The sequence below is a fragment of the Balaenoptera acutorostrata genome, chromosome 19 (assembly GCF_949987535.1).
Source record: "Balaenoptera acutorostrata chromosome 19, mBalAcu1.1, whole genome shotgun sequence".
Taxonomy (NCBI): domain Eukaryota; kingdom Metazoa; phylum Chordata; class Mammalia; order Artiodactyla; family Balaenopteridae; genus Balaenoptera; species Balaenoptera acutorostrata.
Genome location: NC_080082.1, coordinates 5,247,493 through 5,261,159, shown reverse-complemented (window position 1 = coordinate 5,261,159; position 13,667 = coordinate 5,247,493). Strand labels below are relative to the sequence as shown.

Genomic DNA, 13,667 nt, shown 5'->3' with positions numbered 1-13,667 from the left:
TCACACTCTCTTTTCCCTCCTGGTTTTATTTAATAGTTAAAATGCCTTCTCAATTCTTTTTCTTGTCCCAGAATTTTTTTCTGAATACTTAGCATTGTTTATGCCCAGAAAGGAACAGTTAAAAAAAAAAAAAAAAGGGACTTCCCTGGTGGCGCAGTGGTTAAGAATCCGCCTGCCAGTGCAGGGGACAGAGGTTCGAGCCCTGGTCTGGGAAGATCCCACATGCCGCGGAGCAGCTAAGCCCGTCTGCCATAACTACTGAGCCTGTGCTCTAGAGCCCGCAAGCCACAACTACTGAGCCCACATGCCGCAACTACTGAGCCCACATGCCACAACTACTGAAGCCTGCATGGCTAGAGCCCGTGCTCTGCAACAAGAGAAGCCACTGCAATGAGAAGCCCGCGCACCGCAACGAAGAGTAGCCCCCGCTGGCCGCAACTAGAGAAAGCCTGTGCGCAGCAACGAAGACCCAACACAGCCAAAAATAAATAAATAAATAAATAAATAAATTTATTTATTTATTTATTTAAAAAAAAAAATCCGTAGTCATCTGAGTGATTGAAAAGCAAACAGCCCGAGACCAAAAACAGTGCCAGGTGGGGTGGCCACTTTTGAGTGCTGCCCAGTGGCCTGGGTAATGTCATATATTCCCACCAAACGTGGGCTTAAAGATCCAGTCTCCAAGTTGTGCGTTGTGCTATGGATTCCCACCCAAACCTAGGGGTGCAGGCTGAGGCCTGATAGAGACTAGACTATAGAACCCATCCCCATAGCAACACATGGGGACCTACCCACCTTAAGAGTAAGTGGATTTTTCAGAACTACAATGAGGTATCACCTCACACCAGTTAGAATGGGCATCATCAGACAATCTACAAACAACAAATGCTGGAGAGGGTGTGGAGAAAAGGGAACCCTCTTGCACTGTTGGTGGGAATGTAAATTGATACAGCCACTATGGAGAACAGTATGGGGGTTCCTTAAAAAACTAAAAATAGAATTACCATATGACCTAGCAATCCCACTACTGGGCATATACCCTGAGAAAACCGTAATTCAAAAAGTCACATGCACCCCAATGTTCATTGCAGCACTATTTACAATAGCCAGGTCATGGAAGCAACCTAAATGCCCATCGACAGACGAATGGATAAAGAAGATGTGATACATATATAAAATGGAATATTACTCAGCCATAAAAAGGAAAGAAATTGGGTCATTTGTAGAGACGTGGATGGACCTAGAGAGTGTCATACAGAGTGAAGTAAGTCAGAAAGAGAAAAACAAATGTCGTATATAAACGCATATATGTGGAACCTAGAAAAATGGTACAGATGAACCGGTTTGCAGGGCAGAAATAGAGACACAGATGTAGAGAACAAACGTATGGACACCAAGGGGGGAAAGTGGCAGGGGTGGTGGTGGTGGTGGGATGAATTGGGAGATTGGGATCGACATAAATACACTAATATGTATAAAATAGATAACTAATAAGAACCTGCTGTATAAAATATAAAATTTAAAAAAAAAAGTGAGTGGATTTTTGTTATTGTTGTTCCAAAAATGTATTTTGATTATTTGAATTTGGATTCTTATATAAAAATGCTCTAAGCTGACAATTTCTTTTTTTTCTTTTTTTCCCAGCTTTAATGACCTTTAATTGACAAATAAAAATTGTATATATTTAAGATGTACAATGTGACAATTCGAGCGTGGATTTTTACATTATTTCTTCTAAATGTTGAATGTGATCTTTGTGAAAAATAATAATAATAAATTATTATATAATAATAAATAATAATAAATTTTCAGGGAGGAGTTCTTGGTAGTCAGTCATCTTCAGTCATCTTCACGAAAGTGGGTCCTCTTGAAATTGATTATAATAGCCCGGAACCATAGAACTCCTCAATGCTGGAAGTGTTTTATCTGGCACTTTCTGGTATGGTGGCCACCAGACATGTGTGGTTGCCAGAAACTTGAGATGTGACTTCTGCAACTGAAGAAGTGAATCTTTATTTTTATTTGATGTTAATGGATTTATATTTAAGCACTCTTCTGGTTAAATGAATAAACTGCCTGTTTTGTGTGGGTTTAGTGGCCGAAACTCCACTCTTTTATTTGGAAAGGTCCAGCCCTCTCTCATGAAGGCTTCCCTTTGTCTTCATAGATACGCACGCCCTGGTAAGCCTTCTTCAAAATCTGAACAAAGCAAATTACCACCTGCCCATCATGGTGACAGATTCAGGGAAACCACCCATGACGAACATCACAGACCTCAGGGTACAGGTGTGTTCCTGCAAGAATTCCAAAGTGGACTGCAACACGGCAGGGGCCCCGCACTTCAGCGCAACTGCAGTCCTGCTCCTGTCTTTCTTCAGCTTAGCTCGTAAGTTAACCAAACTCCAGTGCATGCACAGTACAAAAACGTAACTTCACCAAAGCTATTGTTTTTCCATATATCCTTCCCAAAAAATTTATCCCAGAGGAAACATTCATTTTTAGTTTATGTCGGTGTAACAGAGTGTTACCTGTAAAAGTGCTCTGACTCATGTTGAAAGGCACCTTCACATCCCCCTGCCCACTAATGTGAGGAATGGTGCAAAGGCACCCAAGGCCGTCCTACAGAGCAGGTGGTAAGAAACTTCCTGCAGATGCCCCTGAACTTGAGCTCATACAAATGTGCCCAGATTGCTTAACTGGTCTACTAGGACCCTGTTTCTCTCTGCATTGTGCGGAATTATCTTTAGTGAGGTTAAAAGAGATTCCATACCTTTTTAAGAAGAGTCATGAGAATGCATGGAGAGAGGTTCAGGCCATAGGAAAAGAGATAAATGCATAATTCACACATTTTTTCACTGACCAGTAGTCATGACTATGACATAATGAAGCATTATTTTAAACAAATGAATTATTATGCCGAGTAATATAGATGTGAGCATGAAATGAATAGATACTTGTATCAGATATTTCCTATTTATGGCATACTAGTCCAATTTTAACCTTAGAAATTATTCACATGTAGCTAATGCCATTCAAAAGCCTTTGGGGCCTCAGTATTTACATTTTGAGAAGGTTATTTGTGTTGTTGTGAATTAGGAGGTTGAGAAATTGATGATTAGAAAATAAAGAATAGAAGTTATTGTATCCTGGTGACAGTGGTGAGTGGAGTCAACAGGAAATGACACATTCCAACGTCAGACACTTAAAGCTGTGCTGAGCCAGAGTCCTGGGTGTAGAACTAAAGAGGAGACCTTACAGTGAGGAGTGTCTCGTTGGATGGATGGGTGGATGGGTTGATGGGTGGGTGGATGGGTGGAGCACGGGAAGGGGGGAGAAAGGAAGTGGGGGGAGGGAGGGAAGAAATATATATTCCTCTTTCTCTCATTCTTATATTCTCTTTCTTTCTTTTTCTTTTTCTCTTTCTTTCTTTCTCCTTCCTTCCTTCCTTCCTTTCTTCTTCCTTTTTCTTCGAGAAATAAAATATTACAGATGAAGCTGAAATCCCCTGTGTTCCTCTCCCCAGTTTCATTTCCTGTTCTCTCTCCAGGGACAATAGCTATCATGAGCTAGAGTGTGTGTGGACATTGTTTTATACTGTTACTACACACATGCACACACACCCCACATATAGTTCTACTTTGTGCAGTTTGTCAAACTTGATCTAATCCATATTATATTGAGCCTGATGTTCTGCAACTCGCTTTTCTTCCTCTCCACATTACATTTCCAAGCTCCATCTGTGTTGCTCTAGTTCAGGGGTCGGCAGACTTTTTCCATCAAGGGTCAGGTGGCAGATATTTTGGGCTCTGTGGGCCACATCACGGCTCTGTCACATATTCTTTTTTATGGCTTTTTTGTTTCTGTCATCTGTGTTTTACTACCTTTAAAAGTGTGAAACTGTTCTTAATTCGAGAGCCATATAAACGCACTGTGGTGCACCAGCCAGGTACCCCTGCTCTGGTTCATTCACTTTAACTGCTCAAGAGCATCCCATCCCATCCCATCATAGGAATTAGGCGCAGTGTATTCCCCTATCAACAGACGCACGTGGGTTATTTAGTGTCCTGCTCTGACCAACTAACTCTACTGCAGTAAGCCTCTGGAATGTTTTCCACGAGCTTCTCGAGTGAGCGCCAGACAGACAGCGAGCCCAGCACTGGGTCTGGGTTCTGAGACCCATTGGAATTCACATATAGCAGAGTCTGGGTAAACTAGAGGGCAGTACTTCCAGGGTGATTGTACAGAAATAATAATGCTGTATGTGTGCACGTGTGTGTGTGTGTGTGTGTGTACACAGATGGAGAAGATAGCTGAGTAGCCACTCACACGTCGCCCTCTATAAATACAATTACACAACATCAAAGCCTGACTCTTGATGAACCAAGGCTCTGCAGGACCCTGCTCATTTATCAGCACCTCTAGATGGCCAGGGAGGTTTTTAAATGGAGACTTCCTACTGCTGATTGTTGAAATACAGATTCCCAGGCCCATCCAACCCATGGAACCAACATCCCAAGAGACAGTGGCCTCCAGCACACACACCGAGTGTTTGTATATTTTCACACAATATATTTTATGATAATACACATGCCTGCTACTCCAAATCCATGTATTAAATATTAGTAAGATGTAATCTGTCTGTTTAGATTAAAAGGAATATAAATAGCCATGGCAGTATTTGCTTCCTCCCAACAAGGGATTTTCTTGTTCGCCCTACTTTGGAGACCCCTGACCTACAGGCATCAGTAATGAGCAGGTTCCCAAGGATGGCTCACTTCTCATCTCTCCCAGCTGAGCTCTTGGATCACAGTTAATCCTGATAACTCCTAAAGAACTCATGTTCATTTTATACTCACAGTAGTATCATTGAGAGAAGACAGATGCATGCATTCTGTTTTTGAGATATCAGATGTGCTTTCTGTTCTCACCTAAATGGAGAGCCACCTGGTTATCCCACTGCAGGGAAGGGCACCTGAGATCAGGCCAATATCATCCTCAGAAAGGAGCCCTGAATCTCCCTACACAGCTGGAAAGGTACTCAGTTGACCCTCCCATGTTTTGCACCGCAAGACATGTAGTTTCAGCCCCCAAAATAGTTAAGAACAGGTGTCATCACCCATCTGTCTGGCTTCAAAAACAAACCTCAGTCTGGCTTTATATCAAAGGTATAAGATTATTTGATAATGTTCATTTGAACATTAGAGATGCCTGCTAAATATAATGATTCTTGTTTTATTATAGACCTAGCCCAAGTTGTTCTTCCTAACAGGGAAAGAATGAAACTAATAATGTAGGCATGTGAGGAATAAGTAACCATGGTGTCCTATGGCTCAGACTCTCTCCTAAGAGCAAGGTCAAAGCAGCTGACCCACCTGTGCAGCTGTTAACGTGACAGTGGCAAGAAGGCACACAGAAATGGGCCTAAAACATTAAGCAAGGTGTGGGGCGTGGGCCCGAAGAGCCCTGAAATTAGGTTGTAAGGTGCAAGAGCAAGATAACGTCCCCACCCAGCCATTGTCCTTGAATGAATTTAGGGATGTGGTAGAATCTGGTTTTTGTTTTTGTTTTTGTTTTGTATTTTATTTTATTTATGTTTTTATACAGCAGGTTCTTGTTAGTTATGCATTTTATACATATTAGTGTATATATGTCAATCCCAATCTAGAATCTGTTTGATGTTTCTTTAAATCAGTGGTTGTCAAAGTACAGCCCGAGGGTCAAATAAAGCCACTTCATGCCTTTAAGGTTTGATTAGAACACAGCAGGTCCATTTACACACTGTCTGTGGCTGCTTTCTGCTGCCACCGCAGAAAGAGTTGAGTGGTTGCCCCTGAGACCCTTCGGCCCGAAAAGCCGAAAACATTTTTACTATCTGGCTCTTGGCAGAAAAAGTGTGTCAATGCCTTCTTTAAGGCCTTGTTCATAAAACTGCAGGGGTCACATCATCCAGCATGGGAAGAGAAAATGGGTTTTCCTCCTCCTCTCAAGTAATATTCTGATCCAAGTAGACTAGCATTAACGAAACACCCCGTATTCTGTGGCTTTTCTCTTTATTTCCGTCATTGCTCTGATGGTTTTATCCCACTCTGCAGATGAGACACTGATGCTCAGAAAGGTCCCATGGAGGCCGGTGTTTGTCATTAGACTGCCTCCCTTGTGGAAAAAGATAATAACATTTCAGTTTATTACAATACCGTAGGAGCCTTTATTGCATCTGAGAGTTGAACTGAGAGATAACGCACTTCCTTCTTTGACATCTAAAAGTAAAGGAAGTAAAACTACTGACATTGAAAGTAATAGAAAATGTAAATGAAATTATTTTCACTGCCAATTTTGTTGTTTAAATTGTGTATTGATAACATTGAGGGGATGCGTAATTCTCCCCCAAGACCCTCCCAAGGAAGCAAGCTGGCATCTCCGTTAGGGTTTTTGTAGGGCTCTGTGTGGTGTGACAAGGCAAGTTCAAGGAAGAATACTGTGCTGAAACCTTCCTGAACATTGTTTTAGGCCTAATTAATCAGCAAGAGCAAGAATATAAAAGGACAGATCAGGTGAACCATTTGAACAAGTACCAAAATTAAATGTCTCTATGTTAGAAAGGAGAGGGCATTGAATTGTAATCTTGATCACAATGAAGAAGTTTAAAGAGGTGACCAAGAAGAGCAAAAACAGCCACTGGAAATACTTTTCATTCTAATGCTTTTTATTGAGGTATTATTTGCATTCCATAAAATTCACCTATTTTAGGGGTACAGTTTGATGAATTTTGGTAAAGTGTAGCCACTCCACAATCAAGATGCAGTTTCCTTGTATCCCTTTGCTGTTGATCCCCTCCCCCCAATCCAGACTCTCAGTGATCTGCCTTCTCTTACTAGTTTCTTGCCTTTTCTAGAATTTTCTACAAATGAAATCATACAGTCCATGTGGTTGAGTGTGTCAATATTTTGTTCCTTTTCATTGTGAAATGTGTTATGGGCAGAGGCATGGCCTGGAAGCACCAAGCCCAAGTAGAGCAGGCTGTGCTCTGCCTGCAGACAGAGCCGATCCCTCCAAGTAGTACAAATTCATGGACAATGACAGTCGACCTCCGACCTCGCACATGCACCGCTGAAAACATTACATAATCATGGACTATTTCATGTAATCAACTCAGCTGTCACAGGAGATAGGTTATAGTCTAAGTTGACAAACAGGGATTGGAGAGTTTCAAATGTAGTAGATCTTATTCAGCCAAAATTTTTTTCCTGTTTTCCTCAATGACCAAAATGATTATTTTAAGTATTGATCTCACACAGGAAAATATTTTTGAATGAAATTAGTGATGCCATTTAATATGTTCTTTTCTAGTCTTTCTTCAAATATAGGTGAATCTGAAGGATATAGTTTACTGCAGCCCAGGTAACCAAAGAGTTTATGGCGATGGTAGCAAGGGCAATGAAAAATTCAACTGGAAAAAGGGAAATTAAATGAGTTCAGACGACTCCTAACCCCAAAGGAATTCATTTGTCAAGCAATATAAAGATCCCTAGGTGTAGAAAATAATGAAAACTTGCATCTCAATTAGCATGTTCATTTCCATGGCCCTTTCTGTTAAAACAGCTTTCACCCTTAACTTTCTCAGTATCATCTTTTTTAGACTTGAGTCACATTACAAACACTTTTTATCTAAAATTTAGAGCAGCAGCTCTAAATTTTCCAAACAGATACATGACTGCTTTAAACTCTAAAATCAATGGAGTGCAGAATAGGTTCATACTGAGCCACCCCTTAACACACGGTTCCCCAACCTCCGGGCTGCGGACTGGACCGGTACCGGTCCGCGGCCTGTTAGGAACCGGGCCTGTTAGGACTCCGGGCCGCACAGCAGGAGGTGAGCGGCGGGCGGGCGAGCGAAGCTTCATCTGCGGCTCCCCATCGCTCGCGTTACCGCCTGAACCATCTCCCCACACCTGCCGTCCGTGGAAAAATGGTCTTCCACGAAACCGGTCCCTGGTGCCAAAAAGGCTGGGGAGCGCTGCCTTAATAGATTTAGAATGAAAAACCCTAAGCTTTACAGAATAACCCATTATATTCCAGCATTCAGTTCATTCCAGAATAAACTATACTTGCATTGTGGGTTGACCTTTTATACATTTTTCTTTCTTTGTAACACAAGTTTTTAGTGGTACCATTTCCCTGTACATTTCCAAGATATGATAATAATTAAGCAAAAATGGCAGAGAACCGAGCTATTTCCATTCATACTATCATCAGGCAGAGTAGAAGTCCCTCAGCTGGTGTAAAACCTAGAGAATAAGCACAGTCTGGCGACCTCAGTAAACGTTGATGCAGGCCACAGGGTGCAGGAAGGGGCCACAACCAAACCCAGGTGGCCTCTGGAAGCTGGAAAGGGAAGGGCTGGCTACCCTCTCAGAGCCTCCGAAAGGAACGCAGCTCTGCCAACACCTTGACTTTAGCCCCATAAGAATTCTGACCTCCAGAGTCTAAGAGAATAAATTTGTGCTGTTTTAAGCCACTGAGTTTGCAGTCATTTGTTACAGCAAGCATCAGAAATTCATACACCATCTCTGGAGAACCACCACTAACTATCTTGCTCTTCTGTGTGACCAAAAAAAAAATATCTGGGATGATCGTCAATTTCTAAGCTACCAAGTAGGCTTGTCTATAAAATAGCCAGGCTCTGGGCTGACTGCAGGAGTTAGGGCTCAGTGAAGCAGCAGTAGTGGCCGCGGCTGGTCTGAGATGAGGTGTCTGGCGTTCGCGTTTTCAGAGGAGTCCAGCTTTTTAAGACATAAACCAGCGGAACAATTCATTCTCTCTTCAAACGTTATGCTTAAGGAAAAAAAAAAAAAACTTCCCCAAGGTAGTGCAATATTTATAAATGCATTTATTATAGCTTGTCAGTCATGTATCTAGTATTTAGCTAAAATGTTTTGAATTGCGTTGTTATATTCCTTGACTTGACTCTGAATCTTTTCCATTCAGGTCTGTGAGAACTCCTGACATCTGAAGCTTGACTACCAAGTTTCCATAGCAACAGGAAAAAAAGACAAAAAAAATCCAGATCTGAAGATTGCAGTTTACAGCTCTCAGACTTCACAACTAGGCCTCAATTGTTCCAGATTTTTGTTTTCTTTGCAATTTTCACTTAGTCTGTACTTCACTATTTTGACAGCATCTCCCTTTCTCCTTTAATTAATGGAATCCTCTGAATTTTCCCTGAGTGTTTAAAGATCATGGCATAGAACTTGACCTTCTGGGAGGAGGAACAATGACTACTCTTCCTGATGTGTTGCCATGTTGCTAGTCAGCACTCCACACATCCAGTTTGGTCTGTGGGTTAGTATTTGTATATGTATGTGTATCTATACGTGTATATACCCAGTATTTATAGAGACAGACTCTACAGGAGAAGCTTGGTTTTGGTATGTCACCCTTCCTTGAGAGGTTAAGCAAAGAAGAGGTAGAAGCTATAGCAGCTGACCCCACCAGGGCCTCAGCACCAAGTTCAGCACTAGGGCAGACCACAGAGCTGACGCTTCTCCACCAACCCACCAGCCAGGCAGGTCCGCAGAGGGGGAGAGCAGAGACAGAGCCCTTTCTCTTTAGAATGAGGACCACGACCAGTTTTCACTGCCGTCCTATATGATGGTGATCCTGAGCGAGAGAGGTGAGGAGCAGAGCTGGACATTTTACCATCAAATGCATGGGCATCTATCTATCTGCGTTTGTAACTGTCCAGAATCCACATTCCCAGTGGGTTTTCTGGGGACCCGGATCATGATAGAGAATCTCGCCCTCCCGGGCATATGTACAACAGCAAATGTCATCGTGGAGGTCATACATGCATCCGAAGAGGTCATCAGGTACCATGTGTATACATATATCTGCCCACATGTACAGACATACATTTATGCACATACACACCATTCATTTCATATATACATGCATACAATAGAGTAAATATAGGTAGTTTTAAAAGTACCCTTTTGTGTGAATCGACAACCATCGTTTGCAAACCTGAAAATAAAAGATGTTCATTATGTATGAAAAGTAATTGATTTTTATTCTGTGAGCATGTGAAAGTAAGAAGGAGATTAGTGCTTGTACTGAGATTATCTTCTTGTCGATAAACTGTAACTGAACCATCAAAGCTCACACCAAATTTTTCTAGCAGATAAAACTAGTGACAGCCTGTGGCTTTTTCTTAGAGCTCGCCACGACCTAGGGTCAGGTAAGTGTCTTAGCATATTTTAATGCAGTTGCTTACTAAAGGTTTTAACCACACGTGCGCACACGCTTTCTTATGCAATCTCTGTTTGCACTTGTGCTTTTCAGTTCACCTTCTGTAGGAACTAGAAGTCATATGTTGTCTTTATTGTAGTGAAATTATGCAGATAGAGTTCCATATATTGTATTTGTTTTGATAGTAAATCTTTTTGGAACATATAGAATGCAGAGACTTTTTTTCATTAAAATAAATGGGTGTTGGTGGTTAAAACTACTGGACAGTAGCTTTTCTCTGATTTCTATGTTGTGTCTGATGTCACTGTTGCTGGATCTGGCCTAGTGCAAGTTCACATTTTTGGCTGGCCGTTTGGGTCCCCTGACATCTCCTGTTAAGTGGGTAAGTCTGTAAAGCCAGAAGCCCCCACCAGTGCACAAAGCAGGCTCGGGGGCAGGGGGTCCAAGCCTGCACAGTCACACTTTACCAGATTTCGTCTTCTGGCTTCACAGGACGCAGCCTTGTGTCTCCCTGGTGGACCTCGCTCCCCTCTTCCCGTAAGGCGGGGCGAGGGCTCCACCTGGTGCACACCCAGGAACACCCTCAGATGGCCAGGTGGTTGGCAGCCTGGCTCAAAGGCAAGCTAACTAAGCATCAGAAATCTCGCCCTCCTCCATGAGCCGGGGCCCTCCATGAGGAGGAATACAGACCTTGAGTGACCCATCCACTCAAGTATGCAAGTGTAAGATTCGCCTTTTTCTCTCAAGCCCACAGGCTCTCGTGCACTTTACCAATCAAGCTGGTAGCTCAACTTAGAACACAGAGGAATCAGAGTATAGGGCATACTTCATCAACAAGCAGGATAGGCCTTAATTATCCCCTATTTATGTATATTCCCTGTCCCCAGAGTTCTTATCAGGACAAGATATTTCTATCATGTTGTTCTTTCTAATCCCTTCAACAACGACAAAATAGCCCAATTCTTAGAAGCCAAAGTGGTAGCATTTCCTGAATCATAGGGTGTTTTTAACTTGCTAGAATACATTTACATTGTTTACTGAAACCAAAGGTAGACTCAAAACATTATTTCACAATTACCACTGCATTTTTAGTCCAGGTTATTGAAAAAAAAAAAGTAAGAGCCAGAAACTGCTTTCCCATTACTGAGCGCAAGATTGAGGATTTTAGTTTCATTGAATGAACTGTCACACCTTCTTTTTATTAGTGTATTAATCACCTTAGCTAATTAAAAATTACATTTTCTCCCCATCTGACATAAATTATTTCAGACGATTTGTTTTAATAAGTACGTGTGAACATTTTCTAATTTCTATAAAAGTTACCTTCGATGCTGCCAGTTTTCTCCACGTGGACGTCATTTCAGGTAGATGCACCTGCCCTGACACTCCAGCAACACCTGCAAATCTGACCATCATAACAAAATAAATCCAGCTGCATTTCATGGTAAGTATCACCTGGTATCAAATAAGACTTTGATTCTTAAAGAACATTTTTAGAAATTTTGGTGACTCATCCCAGATTTTCAGAAGGACATTTTAAACAGTCCGATAAATGGAATAACCATCTACCATGGAACTCTCGAAGTCGATCAGATTGCGTTTTATCCATAATGAATACATTGATCTTAAGATTGGCAACTAAAAAATTGTTAGCAATGCCATGTTTGATGCTGGGTTTAGTGTAATTCTACCTGTACACAAGCTCTCCAGGTGATTCTGAAGAAAAGGGTCTACAGTTGTCCTGGTGTGTGTGAACAGGGTACAAAAATGCAATTAATAGTAATAACAGTTTACATGCATTGATTACTTATTATGTGCCCACACTATATAAAATCCTTTATACTTACTAACTCGTTGAATCCTTACAACAGCCGTGTGAGGCAGTACCATTATCTTCTCCAACTTACAAATAAAGCTGAGGCTCAGAAAAATCAAACCGCTTGCCCAAGGTAAGTGGCCTCCAGAACCGGCAGCCGGGCCACGTGGCTCCAGGGCTCATGCTGTCCCCACTATATCCCGTGCCACCTCCGACTCTCAGACACAGTGCCTGCTTCAGACCAGAAAGCCCTGGTCTGAAGCCTTAATTAGCATCACTATCTATCCAGACCAACTAAACAGACCTTCTACTACTTCTTAGTTCTAAGAACTTTATTAACACTATTCTAAATTAATATTGGAACCTTAGAAATTTTTCCTATACAAGATATCATCATTTTCTTAAATATTTCCTCCCTTCCCTTCTATGGCTTGTCAGGTCCATGAGGGGAGTCTACCAGATGAATTAGAGATCTCAGTTATCCAAAATTAACTCGTGTCCTCCCAAGTACCCGGTCACTACCAAACCAACTGAGCGGAGGGAAGGCTAAGGGAGAGAGTCATGCGGGATCTGCAAGAGCTTGTTCTGTGCTTGGCTATAGACAAATTCTAAAGGATCTCCAAGCAGTTTCTGGTTTTGAAGATGGAGCATATTAATCTATCCACGTGTAGTTGACTTAAGCAGGAGTCAACAGACAAATCACACCAAGGAGAAAAAAATCACACCAAGAGAAAGGTGAGCACTGAGAAAGACTGAACTTCCTTTTCCGTTTAACTACTAAAGAATAGTAATAGTAATAATAATAATAATGATCTGGCCCCGCCTTTCACCAAGATGATACATCCCACCTTCTCTCCTTATCTGGCTGTTGAGATTTGGAACCTCTCATGATGCGATGATAAAGTGCTTTCATAATTGTTCATCTAAGGCAATTAACAATTCTTTTGCCATGTAAAATGTGTTACCCTTATTGTATTTCCTATTGCTAATGGAATAGCCCACTACTGGAAAAATTCTCTAGTTTTGACTATGTTTCTAGAAAGGCATATACGAAATATGTAGAGACAGAAAAAAATGGTGGGACTGAATGTGTGAACAAGGATTTCAGATAAGAACTTTAATTCTATAAATTAAGAATAAGTGTGTGATTTAAGCAGAAGTCATTTAGATATTCATCAAATTCGGGAGGCAGAAAAGCCTCTTCCTTTTGCTCACGCTGCAGCACTATCAGAACATTAATCGTTGGAGGGTTGCTGAGCTTGATAAGCCTTGGAAATTTTGTTTGGTCCCAAGTGCTTGCTGGTCGGTAAGGATACTGTGAGAAGCAACGGGTGTAGTAAAACCACAGTAATTATCACTATGAAGCTACGAAACCTTTGAGAAAGTGGTTCAGAGAAGCCCTGTAAGAAGTATATGCTGAAAATGTCCATTTTCTGCTCTTTTTTTAAAGCTTTTCCTTTAGAAAATAAAGTCATTTAGCATTCAGTCATACAAGCATTCAGATTATTAAAGAATTGAAAATGAAGGCTAGATGAAAAAGTTTTTGCATTGTCATGCACATATCAATACTGTTTGATGTTAAATGTAATTTATTCCCCCAAGATAC

At 41.4% G+C, this 13,667-nt stretch overlaps 1 protein-coding gene across 1 annotated transcript in view; it reads left to right on the top strand.

Moving 5' to 3' along the window:
- CDH13 (cadherin 13) overlaps window positions 1–10,504 on the top strand; it is a 1,038,265-nt gene extending 1,027,761 nt beyond the window's left edge. Inside the window, exons 13-14 of the mRNA XM_007182584.3 lie at window positions 2,168–2,386; window positions 8,986–10,504. Coding sequence (XP_007182646.1) covers window positions 2,168–2,386; window positions 8,986–8,993 — 227 coding nt within the window. The 3' untranslated portion in view covers window positions 8,994–10,504. The remainder of the gene's footprint in view (window positions 1–2,167; window positions 2,387–8,985) is intronic.
- Window positions 10,505–13,667: the final 3,163 nt, after the last annotated feature.